The 14,621-nt window shown below is 37.9% G+C and overlaps 1 protein-coding gene across 1 annotated transcript in view; it reads left to right on the forward strand.

Annotated features, from left to right (window-relative positions):
* The window catches only part of ZMYM4 (zinc finger MYM-type containing 4), a 61,035-nt gene extending 46,921 nt beyond the window's left edge, over positions 1-14,114 (forward strand). The window contains exons 26-29 of the mRNA XM_065898167.1: positions 1,828-1,939; positions 3,416-3,664; positions 12,911-13,040; positions 13,907-14,114. Of these exons, the coding sequence (XP_065754239.1) occupies positions 1,828-1,939; positions 3,416-3,664; positions 12,911-13,040; positions 13,907-14,114 (699 nt within the window). The remainder of the gene's footprint in view (positions 1-1,827; positions 1,940-3,415; positions 3,665-12,910; positions 13,041-13,906) is intronic.
* Positions 14,115-14,621: the final 507 nt, after the last annotated feature.

The following is a 14,621-nucleotide window of genomic DNA, read 5'->3' on the forward strand; positions in this document are numbered from 1 at the left end:
AAACTCTTTCCATAATGAGGATATAATATTTTTAAGTTGTGAAAATAACTTTATTAAAATAAAGAAGAAAATGAAGAATACTTTCCAACAACAAAACTGTAATCTGGCAATACAATCATAAATTGCCTTTGAAGAGGCCTATAAAAATGCACGTTGAAAAAAAAAAAAAAAATGCACGTTGAAATGGTGTGTAATTTTTATTAGCCGGAATAAATTTAAGTGGAAATAAAAATTTACTGCAAGTCATACATAGATCAAAAAGCAGGAAACCAAGATAGCCATAGATAAATAAGTTTAAAATACCAGATCTTAAAAACACTAGGGGCTTCCCTGGTGGCGCAGTGGTTGAGATTCCACCTGCCGATGTAGGGGACACAGGTTTGTGCCCTGGTCCGGGAAGATCCCACATGCCGTGGAGCAGCTGGGCCCGTGAGCCATGGCCGCTGAGCCTGCATGTCTGGAGCCTGTGCTCCGCAACGGGAAAGGCCACAACAGTGAGAGGCCGTGTATCACAAAAAAAAAAAACAACACTGAAAGATTTTTAGCATATAATTATGCTACTTTGTGTTATTCTCTTGTTCTATTCATTGTATTTCTCTGAAGTGCTTGACTCTGACCTGACCTGCACCGTCAAAATATTTAACAGTAATTTACTCAAGCTGTTGCGTGTTTCCCATTCTGTGATGTGATTCTTTTTTTTTTTTTTTTTGGGCTGCATTGGGTCTTTTTTTTTGCTGCTGCGCACGGGCTTTCTCTAGTTGTGGCGAGTGGGGGCTAGTCTTCATTGCGGTGCACGGGTTTCTCATTGTGGGGGTTTCTCATTGTGGTGGCTTCTCGTTGCAGAGCACAGGCTTTAGGCACATGGACTCAGTACTTGTGACTCACAGGCTCAGTACTTGCGGCACACGGGCTTAGTTGCTTCGTGGCATGTGGGATCTTCCTGGACCAGGGCTTGAATCCATGTCCCCTGTATTGGCAAGTGGATTCTTAACCACTGTGCCACCAGGGAAGGCCCTGTGATATGATTCTTGATGGTTATAATTAGCATACTTTTAAGTCGTATAATTAGACTTGAACTTTTTGAAGGCTGGCTTGTGAGGCAGAGAGTTGAGAGCTGTGGTTAGAAGCCTCCAAATAAATAGTTTTAAATTTTGGATAGCCTCAGGTTATCTGACACTAGATAACTATATTATTTGCAGGAAGTCATCTTATAACTAGGCTAAAAAACAAACAAACTGGGCTTCCCTGGTGGCGCAGTGGTTGGGAGTCTGCCTGCCGATGCAGGGGACGCGGGTTCGTGCCCCGGTCTGGGAGGATCCCACGTGTCGCGGAGCGGCTGGGCCCGTGAGCCAGGGCCGCTGAGCCTGCGCGTCCGGAGCCTGTGCTCCGCAGTGGGAGAGGCCACAGCAGTGAGAGGCCTGCGTACCGCAAAAAAAAAAAAAAAAACAAAAAAAACAAACTGCTAAGAGCGCACCTCAGACATTGAGAATTAGAAAAATGATTTGAGAAATTTGAATTAGGACCAATTTTTAGTATATCAGTTTTATTAACTAACTAAAAGGTACTTATTATAATTATTTTATACCATTCATGTTTTTAAAAGGAGATAGAAAACTTTACCTTACAAGCTCAGTGCTCAAGATAATGCTAATTCATGTGAAAAGCATCTTTAGCTTAAATTCTGGTGTTTTAACTGTATCCTTAAAATGGTTCACAGTGTTGTAAGGATAAAAACTAAGGGTAAACTATATTCCTAAAAATATTCTTTTTAAAAACTTGTGGGTTTTTTTGTATCAACATATATGTTTCTATTTTTTTCTCTTGTAGTACCTGTTTGAAAATGGTAGAATAGATAACATTTTTACTGAGCCCTATTCCAGATTTATGATTGAACTTACCAAACTCTTGAAAATATGGGAACCTACAATACTTCCTAATGGTAGGATGATTATATTTTGATTCTTTTCATGATATACCTTCTTAAATTGCTTGTTTTGTGATTCTCTTTTTATAAATTGTTCATTTTATATTTGTCTTGATTTATAACATATTTGGACTTTTGAGGAGAAAGTCTTTGGTTTATTATCAATTATTTTAGTAAAACTATACCTTCCATACAGTACATGAATAGATACTAACTATTGAATATAAAAAACAACTGAAGGTTACATTTACTTTTTAGAAACCATTTTTGATCTGGTAGCTTTGGTAAAGTTGTACGTGGTATCAGTAGCTGGCACATATGCTACTTTTAGACTCTGTTAGCAATGGACCTTTTTCATTAGTTTATAAAAAGTACCCTGAACTGGTTGTTAAAGAGAGTTAAGTCTTCATCCTTGAATTGTCTGTGCCATATGTCTTTGGATAAGTCCCTAATTCACTCCTGGTCTCATGCTCCTTGGCTATGAATGGAGAGGTTAAATATGATGCCCAGAAATGTGTGCCCTTTCTGTTGGGCTACAGGGCACCTTTGACGCATTATGAGCAGTCTGGTGGCATGATGCATTTAGCATTCAAATAGGGGGCTAGAGACATAGATTTGCAAGTAATAAATCTGTGTTCATGGATAGTCTTCCAGGAATAGAATGCAGAAGCAGCAACAAAGAGGACTGGGGAGAGAACGTTAGGAAAGACCTGTGTTTAAGGGGTATCATGAGGAAGGTGCATTTAAAAGTATACTCATTTTATTTTTTCTGACCTCTGCTTTTCAAGAAAAATCCAGATAAGTTATTGTGAAGCAGTCGCTCTTAATATAAATTTAAAATAAGAAGAGATAGGAGGGAGAGAGAGCTCTATCTGTCCTCTAAAGATATTAGACAAATAAAACTGAACCAGTTAACAGTAAACAGAATGATCTCAAACAGGAGTCTGCAAACTGCAGCTCATGGGCCAGATCAGGCCTGCTGCTGTTTCTGTATAGTACATGAGCTAAAAATATTTTTTACATTTCTAAATAGTTGGGGAAAAATTAAAGAAAAATATTTTGTGGCCTGTGAAAATTGAATGAAATTCAAATTTGTTTCTATAAATAAATTTGTTTCTATAAATAAATTTTACAAATAGCCACACCTATTTGTTTATGTATTGTCTACACTTCCTTATCTTTTACAACAACAAAGTTGTTTTCAAAGCCCTCATGGCCCCATCTGGCTCTTCACAGAAAAATTTTACCAGCCCCTGGTCTAAAATAACAATAGATTAAAACTGTTTCAGGGGAGTGCTCACAATGTCTGCTTCAGTGGCATCATCTGCCCTTTTCTTTGCAGTGCTTTTTCTGTTTTTCTGTATGAGGAAGAGGGAGAAAGAGAGGAACAGTCTTTTCCTTAGTATCTTCCTGTCTGAGGATTAGAGAAATTACTTAGTCCCATTTAGCAGGAGCTTAGTACTGTTTCTTTTTCCCCTTTCTTCTGTTCAGGTTACATGTTCTCTCGCATTGAAGAAGAGCATTTGTGGGAGTGCAAACAGCTGGGCGCTTACTCACCAATCGTCCTCTTGAACACCCTCCTTTTCTTCAATACCAAATACTTTCAACTAAAGAATGTTACTGAGCACTTGAAGCTTTCCTTTGCCCATGTGATGAGACGGACCAGGACTCTGAAGTACAGTACCAAGATGACATATCTGAGGTTCTTCCCACCTTCACAAAAGCAGGAGACAGAACCAGGTGTGTGGTGTGGAGTTTTTAAGTTTTCTTTCTTTCATTCTTTTTTTAAATTGAAGTATAGTTGATGTACAATATTATGTTAGTTTCAGGTGTGCAACATAGAGACTTGACATTTAAATACGTTATGAAATGATCACCGTAAGTCTAGTAACTATCTGTCTCCATACAAAGTTACTCCAATATTATTGGCCGTATTCCTTATGCTGTATGTTACCTCCTTGTGCCTTATCTTATAACTGGAAGTTCGTTCCTCTTAATCCCCTTCACCTGTTTTGCCCATCCCCTACCCCTCTTCCCTCTGGCAACCACCAATTTGTTCTCTGTAGCTGTGAGTCTGTTTCTGTTTTGTTTGTTCATTTGTTTTATTTTTTATATTCTGCATATAGGTGAAATCATACGGTATTTTTCTTTTTCTCACTGACTTATTTCACTTAGCATAACACCCTTTATGTTGTCACAAATGGCAAGATTTCATTCTTTTTTATAGCTGAGTGAATTAAACCATTCTGTTGATGGACACTTCCATATTTTGGCTATTATCAATAATGCTGCAGTGGACATAGGGGTGCATAAATATCTTTTTGAATTAGTGTTTTTGTTTTCTTCGGGTAAAAAATACCAATAAGTGGAATTGCTGGATCATATGGTAGTTCTATGTTTAATTTTTGAGGAAGCTCCATACTGTTTTTTCACAATGGCTGCACCAGTTTACATTCCCACCAACAGTGCATGAGTGTTCCCCTTTTTACACATCGTTGCCAACACTTGATATCTCTTGTCCCTTTCATGATGGTCATTCTGACAAGTGTGAGGCGTTATCTCATTGTGGTTTTGACTTGCATTTCCCTGATGATTAGTGATGTGGAGCACCTTTCCCTGTTTCTGTTGGCAATCTGTATGTCCCTTTGGGAATGGCTATTCAGATCCTCTGCCCATTTTTTAATTGCATTTTTTGTTTGTTTTTTGGATATTGAGTTCTCTGAGTTCTTTATACATTTTGGATATTAACCCCTTTCCAGATATATAATTTGCAAATATCCTCTCCCATTCAGTAGGTTGCCTTTTCATTTTGTTAAGCATTTCCTTTGCTATGCAAAATCTTCTTAGTTTGATGTGGTCCCATTTGTTTATTTTTGCTTTGGTTGTCTTTACCTGAGGAGACAGATCCAAAAAAATATTATTAAAACCGATGTCAAAGTTTCCTGCCTGTGTTTTCTTCTAGGACTTCTATGGTTTCAGTTCTTAACGTTTAAGTCTTTAATCCATTTTGAGTTTAATTTTGTATGTGATGTGAAAAAAGTGGTCCAGTTTCATTCTTTTCCATGTAGCTGTCCACTTTTCCCAACGCCATTTACTGAAGAGTCTGTCCTTTCCCCATTGTATATTCTTGCTTCCTTTGTCATACGTTAATTGGCCATATAAGCATGGGTTTACGTCTGGGCACGCTATTCTGTTCCATTGATCTGTGTGTTTGTGCCACTGTCATACTGTTTTGATTACTATGGCTTTGTGGTATGCGGTTGACCCTTAAACAATATGTAGGTTGGGCCACCAACCCTACTCACAGTCCAAAATCCACATATAATTTTACAGTCAGCCCTCCTTATCCACAGTTTCACATCTGCAGATTCAAACAGCCATGATTGTATAGTACCATAGTATCTAATTATTGAAAAAAATCCATGTATAAGTGGATCCACGTTGTTCAAACTTGTGTTGTTTAAGGGTCAACTGTAGTTTGAAGTCAGGCAGTGTGAACCTCCAGCTTTGTTCTTCTTACTCAAGATAGCTTTGGCTATTTGGGGTCTTTTGTGGTTCCATATAAATTTTAGGAGTATCTGCTCTATTTTTGTGAAAAATGCCACTGGTATTTTGATAGCATTGCATTGAATCTGTAAGTTATTTTGGGATGGACATTTTAACACTATTAATTCTTTCAATCCATGAGCATGGTGTATCTTTCCATTTATTTGTGTTGTCTTTGATTTCTTTCATCAGTGTCTTCCAGTTTTTAGAGTACAGGTCTTTCACCTCTTTGGTTAAATTTATTCCTAGGTATTTTATTATTTTTGATGCAATTGTAAATGGAATTGTTTTCTTAATTTCTCTTTCTGATAGATGGTCATGAGTGTATAGAAATGCAAAAGATTTCTGCATGTTTTGTATCCTGTAAAATGTACTTACTGAATTTATTTATTCTGATAGTTCTTTGGTAGTGTCTTTAGAATATTCTGTATACAGTATCATGTCATCTGAAGATGGTGGTGGTTTTACTTCATCCTTTCCAGTTTGGATTTTTAAAATTTCCTCTTCTTATCTGATTTCCATGGCTAGGACTTCTAATACCATGTTAAATAAAAGTGGCAAGAGTGGGCATCCTTGTCTTATTCCCAATCTTAGAGGAAATAGTTTCAGCTTTTCACCATTGAGTATGATGTTAGCTGTGAGTTTGTCATACATGACATTTATCATGTTGCGGTATATTCCCTCTGTAGCCACTTTGTTGAGAGTTTTTATCAGAAATGGATGTTGAATTTTTTCAAAAGCTTTCTCTGCATCTATTGAGATGATCTTGTGCTTTGTATCCTTCATTTTCTTAATGTGGTATATCATGTTGGTTTGTGAATATTGATCCATCCTTGCATCCCTGGGATAAATCCCACTTGCTCATGGTATACGATCCTTTTAATGTATTGTTGAATTCAGTTTGCTGATATCTTGTTGAGGATTTTTGCATTTGTGTTTATCAGCGATATTGGCCTGTAATTTTATTTCTTTGGTGTCTTTGTCTGGTTTTGGTATCATGCTGGCCTTGTAGAATGAGTTTGGAAGAGTTCCTTTCTCTTCTATGTTTTGGAATAGCTTGAGACAGATAGATATTAACTCTTCTTTAAATGTTTGGTAGAATTCATCTGTAAAGCCATCTGGTTCCAGACTTTTGTTTGTTGGGAGTTTTATGATTACTGATTCAGTTTCATTATTGGTAATTGGTCTGTTCATGTTTTCTGTTTCTTGCCTGATTTAGTCTTGAAAGATAGTATGTTTCTAGGAATTTATCCATTTCCTCTCGGTTGTCCAGTCTGTTGGCGTATAGTTGTTCGTAGTAATCTCTTATGATCTGTTGTATTTCTGTGGTGTCAATTGTAACTTCTGTTTCATTTTTCATTTTATTTATTTGGGCCCTCTCTTTTTTTTTCTTGATGAATCTGGCTAAAGGTTTGTCAACTTTGTTCATCTTTTCAAAGGACAGGCTCTTTTCTATTGTTTTTTAGTCTCTGTTTCATTTATTTTCATTTTGATCTTTATCATTTCCTTCCTTCTGCTAATTTCGGGTTTTGGTTGTTCTTTTTCTAGTTCCTTTAGGTGTAAGGTTAGATTATTTGAGATTTTTCTTGTTTCCTAAGATAGACCAATATTGCTATAAATTTCTCTCTTAGAACTGTTTTTGCTGCATCCCACAGATTTTGTCTCAAAGTATGTTTTGATTTCCTCTTTGATTTCTTCAGTGATCCATTGGTTGTTTAGTAGCATGTTATTTAGACTCCACATATTTGTTTTTGCCAGTGGTTTTCTTTTAATTGATTTCTAGCCTGGTACCATTGTGGTTAGGAAAGGTGCTTAATATGATTTCAGTTTTCTTAAACTTATTGAGATTTGTTTTGTAGCCTAACATGTGATCTGTCCTGGAGAATGTTCCATGTGTACTTGAAAAGAATGTTATACTATTTTGGGGTGGAATGTACTATTTATTAAGTCCATCTGGTCAAATGTGTCATTTAAGGCCAATGTTTCCTTATTTATTTTGTGTTTGGATGATCTGTTCATTGATGTAAGTAGAGTGTTAAAGTCCCCTTCTGTTAGTGTGTTACTGTCACTTTCTCCTTTTATGTCTCTTAATATTTGATTTATATATTTAGGTGCTCCTGTGTAGGATGCATACATATATACAAGTGTTTCTTCTTATTGTTGGACTGATCCCTTTATCATTATGCAGTGTCCTTCTTTGTCTCTTTGTTTTAAAGTCTGTTTCGTCTGATATGAGTATTGCCACCCCAGCTGTCTTTTCATTTCCATTTGCATGGAATATCTTTTTCTATCCCCCTTGCTTTCAGTCTGTGTGTTTTCTTTAGATCTGAAGTGAGTCTCTGGTAGGCAGCATATATATGGATCTTATTTTGGTATCCAGTCAGCCACCCTGTGTCTTTAGATTGCAGCATTTAGTCTATTTACATGTAAAGTAATTACTGATAGGTACATACTTATTACCATTTTGTTCATTGTTTTCTGGTTGGTTGTATTGTTCTTGTCTGTTTCTTTTTCTCTTGCTCTATTCCCTTGCGATTTAATGGCTTTTTAGTGTTATGTTTGTATTCTTTTTTCTTTTTCATGTGTATATCTATTTTTTATTTTTTGCGGTACGCGGGCCTCTCACTGTTGTGGCCTCTCCCGTTGCGGAGCGCAGGCTCCGGACGCGCAGGCTCAGTGGCCATGGCCCACGGGCCCAGCCGCTCCGTGGCATGTGGGATCTTCCTGGACCGGGGCACAAACCCACGTCCCCTGCATCGGCAGTTGGACTCTCAGCCACTGTGCCACCAGGGAAGCCCTCGTATGTATATCTATTATTGGGTTTTGGTTTGTGGTTATCATAAGGCTGTTACATAACAACTTATGTATATAGCAGTCTATTTTAAGTTGATGGTTGCTTAAGTTTGAGTGCATTCTAAAAGTACTACATTTTTACTCCCCCCCTCACCTTTTATGTTTTTGACATACTTTACTTTTTAAAATTTTTGTATATTCTTTAATAATTATAGATTATATGATCTTACTACTTTTTTAATCTTCATACTAGGTACATAGGTGGTTGATTCACTACCTTTACTATATGTTTGCCTTTACATTGAGATTTTTTTCCTTCCATAATTTTCATATTTCTAGTTATGGCCTTTTCTTATGTTTAAAGAAGTCCCTTGAATGTTTATTGTAAGGTCAGTTTAGTAATGATAAACTCTTTTAGTTTCTGCTTCTCTGGGAAACTTTATTTCTCCTTTAATTCTGAATGATAATCTTGACAGATAGAATAGTCTTGGTTGTAAATTTTTTCCTTTCAGCATTTTGAACATCTCATGCCATTCCCTTCTGGCCTGTCAAGTTTCTGCTGAAAAGCCAGCTGATGGTCTTATGCAGGCTCCCCTATATGTAACTAGTTGTTTTTCTCTTGCTGCTTTAAATATTCTCTATGTTTAACTTTTGACATTTTAATTATAATGTGTCTTGGTGTGGGTTTCTTTGGGTTCATCTTGTTTGGGACTCTCTGTTTCCTGAAATTGGATGACTTCTCCAGGTTAGTCAAGTTTTCAGTCATTTTTTCGTCGAATAAGTTTTCTGTTTCTTTTTCTCTCCTCCTTCTGGAGTCCTCATAATGCAAATGTTAGTATGCTTGATGTTGTCCCCAGAGGTAAGCTATCCTCCGTTTTTTTTTCCTTTTGCTGTTACAGTGGGGTGATTTCTACCACTCTTTCTTCCAGGTCACTGATCCATTCTTCTGCTTCATCTAATCTGCTATTGATTCCCTCTAGCGGATTTTTCATTTCAGTCATTGTATTCTTTACCTCTGATTGGTTCTTTTTTATTTTCTTTATCTCTTTGTTGAAGGTCTCACAGTGGTCCTCCATTCTTCTCCTGAATTTGGTTAGTATCTTTATGACCATTATTTTGAACTCTTTATCTGGTAGATTGTCTTTGTTTTGTTTAGTTCTTTTTTTTTTTTGAGGTTTTTGTCTTGTTCTTTCCTTTGGAACAATTCCTTTGTCTCCTCAGTTTTCCTAGCTCTCTGTGTTTGTTTCTATGTACTGGATAGATCAGCTACATCTCCCATTCTTAAAAGCATGGCTTTATGTAAAAGGTATCCTATGAGGCCCAGTAGCACAAGGCTGCATGTACCCTCCTGTTGTGGCTGGGCCATGATGGCTGTGGGTGTGCTAGTGTGCAGGGCTGGCCCCTGGCACAGCTGGCTATAATGCCCAGCTGTGACTTGCAGGTACTCTGGTGTGCGGGGCCATCTCCTAGGGTGGGAGCTGCTTTTGGAGGGGCTCCAGTACCAGCTGAGGGAGCCTGCTGGGAGTGGCAGGATGGTGGGATGCTTTGGGCTCTAGTGCTCGCTGAAGCCACCTGCTGAGTATGATAGCGTATGGAGTTGCTTTGGAGGAGTGTCAACTGGGGTGGATCTACAGGTGAACCTGGGGTGAGATGTGGAGAGTCATAAATGGTGCCTACCAGCACTGTACCAGCTAGGTGTGGAAGGTGAACAAAAAATCCTGGTGTTGCCCAGTGGCTACATAACCAGAGAAAATTACAAAAGATCCCTGACTCTCCTGCACACACCATAAAATCAGTCAGTGAATCTCCTTTACGTATGACCCAGGTATTTTTCAAACCACTTCCTCTGCAATGGGACTTGGAGCAAGATAGTTTTTGCATGTGCCCTTTAGAGTGGAGTTTCATTTTCTTACAGCTCTCTGGACATAAGTCCCACTGGTTTTCAAAGCCAGTTGTTATGGGGGATGGTCTTTCTGGTGATGGTTCCCCCGAGGCTGGGGAGCTCAGTGGGGTTTGCACCCTTTGCTCCTCAGGAGGACCTCTACAGTTTTGATCTCCTCCCTGCTTGTGGATCCCTGTGCCAGAGGTATGGGTCCTGGCCAGACACCATCTCCACCCTTCCTACCCATCTTAGTGAGGATTTTTTTTTCATCCTTAGTTGTGGAAAATCTTTTCTGCCAGTCTTCAGGTCTTTCTCAGGGATAGTTCCTCTATGTGTAGTTGTAATTTTGGTGTGTTCATGGAAGGAGATGAGCCCAGGATCTTCCTACTCTGCCATCTTGTCCCCCTCTTGTAAGATTACTATTTGAAGTCAATTTATTAATATTCAAATAGACACATTACAGAAGAGTAATTGCAAATTCTAGACATGGATGAGTATAGCTTTAACATTTAAATGCTTTTCTTTATTGTCAGGGCCAGGTTAAAGGCTCAACTCAAAATTAGAGGAATCACTTCTATTGTTTTTTTTTTTTTTTTTCCTTGCTGTGCTGCATGGCTTGTAGGATCTTAGTTCCCAGACCAGGTATTGAACCTGTGCCCCCTGCAGTGGAAGCACAGAGTCTTAACCATTGGACCAGCAGGGAAGTCCTGTTTTATTGGCTTTTAAATTAGAAATTCTGATTTAATTGGTCTATAGCCCAGATAATCTGCATTTTAAAACTTCGCAGGGAATTTAAATACAAAGCCAAGGTTGGGAATCACTGATTTAGAGGCAACTGATAGGTCAATTCCTAGTTAAAAGGAACTTGCTTAACTTTTACATCTACTGTTTCTAAAACTTTTTTTTTTTTTACCAGAGTGCTCTGTCTTAGTTAACGTTGTCAAAATATGAAGGAACTTAAACCTGACCTAGAGTATACTGCCTTCATACACAGTAGAATAATATCAGCAGTGACTGTTTTATTAGAAGGTTTATGGTCTTGCATTCCAAAAACAGCCTATTAAGTAATAGTTTGTTTTTAATGTTTAAAAAACTAATGTTGTTATTATGGAACTAGAAATTACATTTACTAATTTTGAAGAAAATTGTAAGTTCTAAAATTCCCCAAATCAAGCTGTTACTTCCTTGGGAAAAGAGTGGAGTATATGTTTTCAATGTGAGAATTTTAAATTACTGAAACTAAAATCTGTAAAGAATAATTGTGATGTTCATCATTGTGTTAACTTTTTTCTCAGTTGCTCCTTTACTTTATAAAATACTAAGATTATCTTGCTTTTTCACCATGTGTCCATGTCCTCTTTCCTTTATTGTGTTTATATATAGCCCACTTTATGCTCTTAATTGATATTAATTCAGGGAGGCAGAGGCAAGGAGGCAACATTTCTCTGTTTTCTGATTAGGTGCTTTACCAGATTGGTAATAAATTTAGCTTCTTTTTCTGAATGAGCAGCTAGCAAATTATTTAGGTAGTCTCTAAATGGAAAACTGGATGACTTTTGTTTAAGTCATAACTAATACAGGAGGCTGGGGAAAGTTCTGGATCAGTTGTTAAAAGTATCTATAAGAAAAAAACAAGAAAACCTTTTTCCTCAGGTTTTCAGATCCACCTAATACTCGCTTGAAAATTGAATGGAGAAAGTGGGAAAGAAACAGCCTACCTTCCATGTCTTCACCCTGGCTTCTTTCTTTCTTCTTTTTTTTTTTTTTTTGCGGTACGCGGGCCTCTCACTGTTGTGGCCTCTCCCGTTGTGGAGCACAGGCTCAGTGGCCACGGCTCACGGGCCCAGCCGCTCTGCGGCATGTGGGATCTTCCCGGACCAGGGCACAAACCCGTGTCCCCTGCATTGGTAGGCGGACTCTCAACCACTGTGCCACCAGGGAAGCTCCCCCCACTTTTTTTTTTTTTTGATGTGGACCTTTTTTTTTTCTTTTTTGATGTGGACCATTTTTAAAGTCTTTATTGAATTTGATAACAATATTGCTTCTGTTTTATGTTTTTGGTGGGGTTTTTGGCCGCAAGGCACGTGGGATCTTAGCTCCTCAACCAGGGATCGAACGCGCACCACCTGCATTGGAACGCACGGAGTCTTAACTACTGGACCGCCAGGGAAGTCTCACCCCGGCTTCTTTCTGATAATCCTTGGCCTCTGCAAAATTCTGTTGGTGAAAAAGGGTTTGCTCTTTCCGTATCAAATGGTCAACTTACTGAGAATTTCTTTTCCCAGCAAAGATTTCATTTCTCATAATACTATGCAAATGAAAGAAACTTAAACAAATGCCCAGTGGACACGGGTGCCCCACAGGAGAAATATTTTCAGAGAAAGAGATCAACTTCTGTCTTGATCTCTACTATAGAAGAACATATGGAACCCTTTTTTCTCTTTATTTTGCTGTGGCTTAACAACCCTATGCCTAATAAAATCTCTTAAATTCAGGCTCAGAATTGAGACGTACTCTCAAGCATCAATGCTTTTTGTCATGCTGCCTCCACTTTGGTGAGAAGGGAAACATAAATTTTACAGGACAGGGACTTTGTTTGATTAACCCAGCACTAATCTGGTGCCTCCATAGGTCCTCAATAAATGTTGAACGAGTGAGTAAGTGAAAGGAAGGGAGAGGGAGTGACTAGAAGCAAAGCTCATTGGGTGTCTTAAGACTCGAAGAAAGACTTTTCTAATACTTTGATTATAATTTCCTGTCTCAAGATAAACTAACTGTTGGCAAGAGGAAACGAAGCGAAGATGATGAGGTTCCAGTGGGTGTGGAGATGGCAGAAAATACTGACAACCCACTAAGATGCCCAGTCCGACTTTATGAGTTTTACCTGTCCAAATGGTAAGTGATTTTCCTCTGAACTAGATAAAACACACTGCAAAAAATAGTTAAAATACTATAGATTTCAGAAATGTAGCTGGTCTGTAACTCTAAACAAGGATTTACTTACAATTTTATGTTTTCCCCATTCTCATATCTGCCTGGATTTTGAACCAAGAAACAAATTGCTTCACCTTGGTAAATTTTTTCCCCAAAAATCTCTTGAAAAGCAAGAATCACTGCCATTGTTTGATCTTTACAACTGTTACTCAACTTTATGTGATATCTAAACTGCTGTGAATTTATTATTTATATAGAAAAGAAGGGGAAAAGTTGTAGTACTAACTATAAATAGGAAAGCAGTTTATTTTTAAAGAATTGAAATTTTTTGAGTGGTGTTTTTCTTACAGAAACTTTATGACTTTAAAGAGTTGTAAGATCCACACTAAAGCATTTTTTTCTCAAAGAAATATAATCACTGGGTTTGTTCTTTGATAATGTGTATTGAGTGCTCTTGGGATTCATTCCAGGATATTGGGCACTGAGGATATGTGGTTCTCAGCCATAGTGTCACATGTGAATTGAATGTTTTGTTACTCCTGGTAATGTTTTAAGTACTAAAGTCTGAAAGATTTACACTTTGTCATCTATTAACATTATACTCACTTTCAATCCAGTGTGATTCTTGAGTGTGGGAGAAAAAATACAGAGTTACAGGTTGCTCCTGGAGCATAAATGCCTATAAACTTATTTATATCTGTGGGTGCATTGTTTATTAGTCACAGTATGGAAAAGTTGAGAGCCATTATATTTAAAGAGTAGTTACATATTTCCTATACTCTCTGATCCCAATTTTCTTTCTTCTTCTTTTTTTTTCCTGTGGATAGTTCTGAAAGTGTGAAGCAGAGGAATGATGTGTTTTACCTTCAACCTGAGCGCTCCTGTGTTCCAAATAGCCCCATGTGGTACTCCACGTTTCCAATAGACCCTGGGACCCTGGACACCATGTTAACACGTATTCTCATGGTGAGGGAGGTACACGAAGAACTTGCCAAAGCCAAATCAGAAGACTCTGATGTTGAATTATCAGATTAAAGTGGAAGTGGGGTCCCTATTTTCATACACGTTGGTATGCACCAAACTGTGAATGCATCCAGCTTTGGAAAACGATCTATAAGTCCAAGTCCTCTTGACTTGATTATAAGATAATGGAAAGCAGACGACTCGTGAACCACAGTGTGGATGTACAAATGAAAATTGAAGGAAAGAATATGAACTGAGAAATGTTGTTCTTTGGCAGTGATATAGTTCTTAGACATCTTCAGAATGACTAACCAATTTCTCTGAGTGGTGCATAATCTTATTTTGTTTGGGAATAACAAATTGTGGAATATTTTTAAGGAAAACTGTTGTATAAAACTCTACCATAGTAACCTTAGACCTTAGAGAGGTAGCTTTGGAGTGAAACCTTGGCTGCAGTAGGCTACTTGGGCAAGCCCTATGTAAAAGTCAGGGGAGAAATCAGTACGGAGCTAAGAGTGGCATCAGATGAGGACTGTGGGACCCAGACTTGAAGACCCAATAAAAATATTCAACTTTTTT

The sequence above is a fragment of the Phocoena phocoena genome, chromosome 1 (genome assembly GCF_963924675.1).
Source record: "Phocoena phocoena chromosome 1, mPhoPho1.1, whole genome shotgun sequence".
Taxonomy (NCBI): Eukaryota; Metazoa; Chordata; class Mammalia; order Artiodactyla; family Phocoenidae; genus Phocoena; species Phocoena phocoena.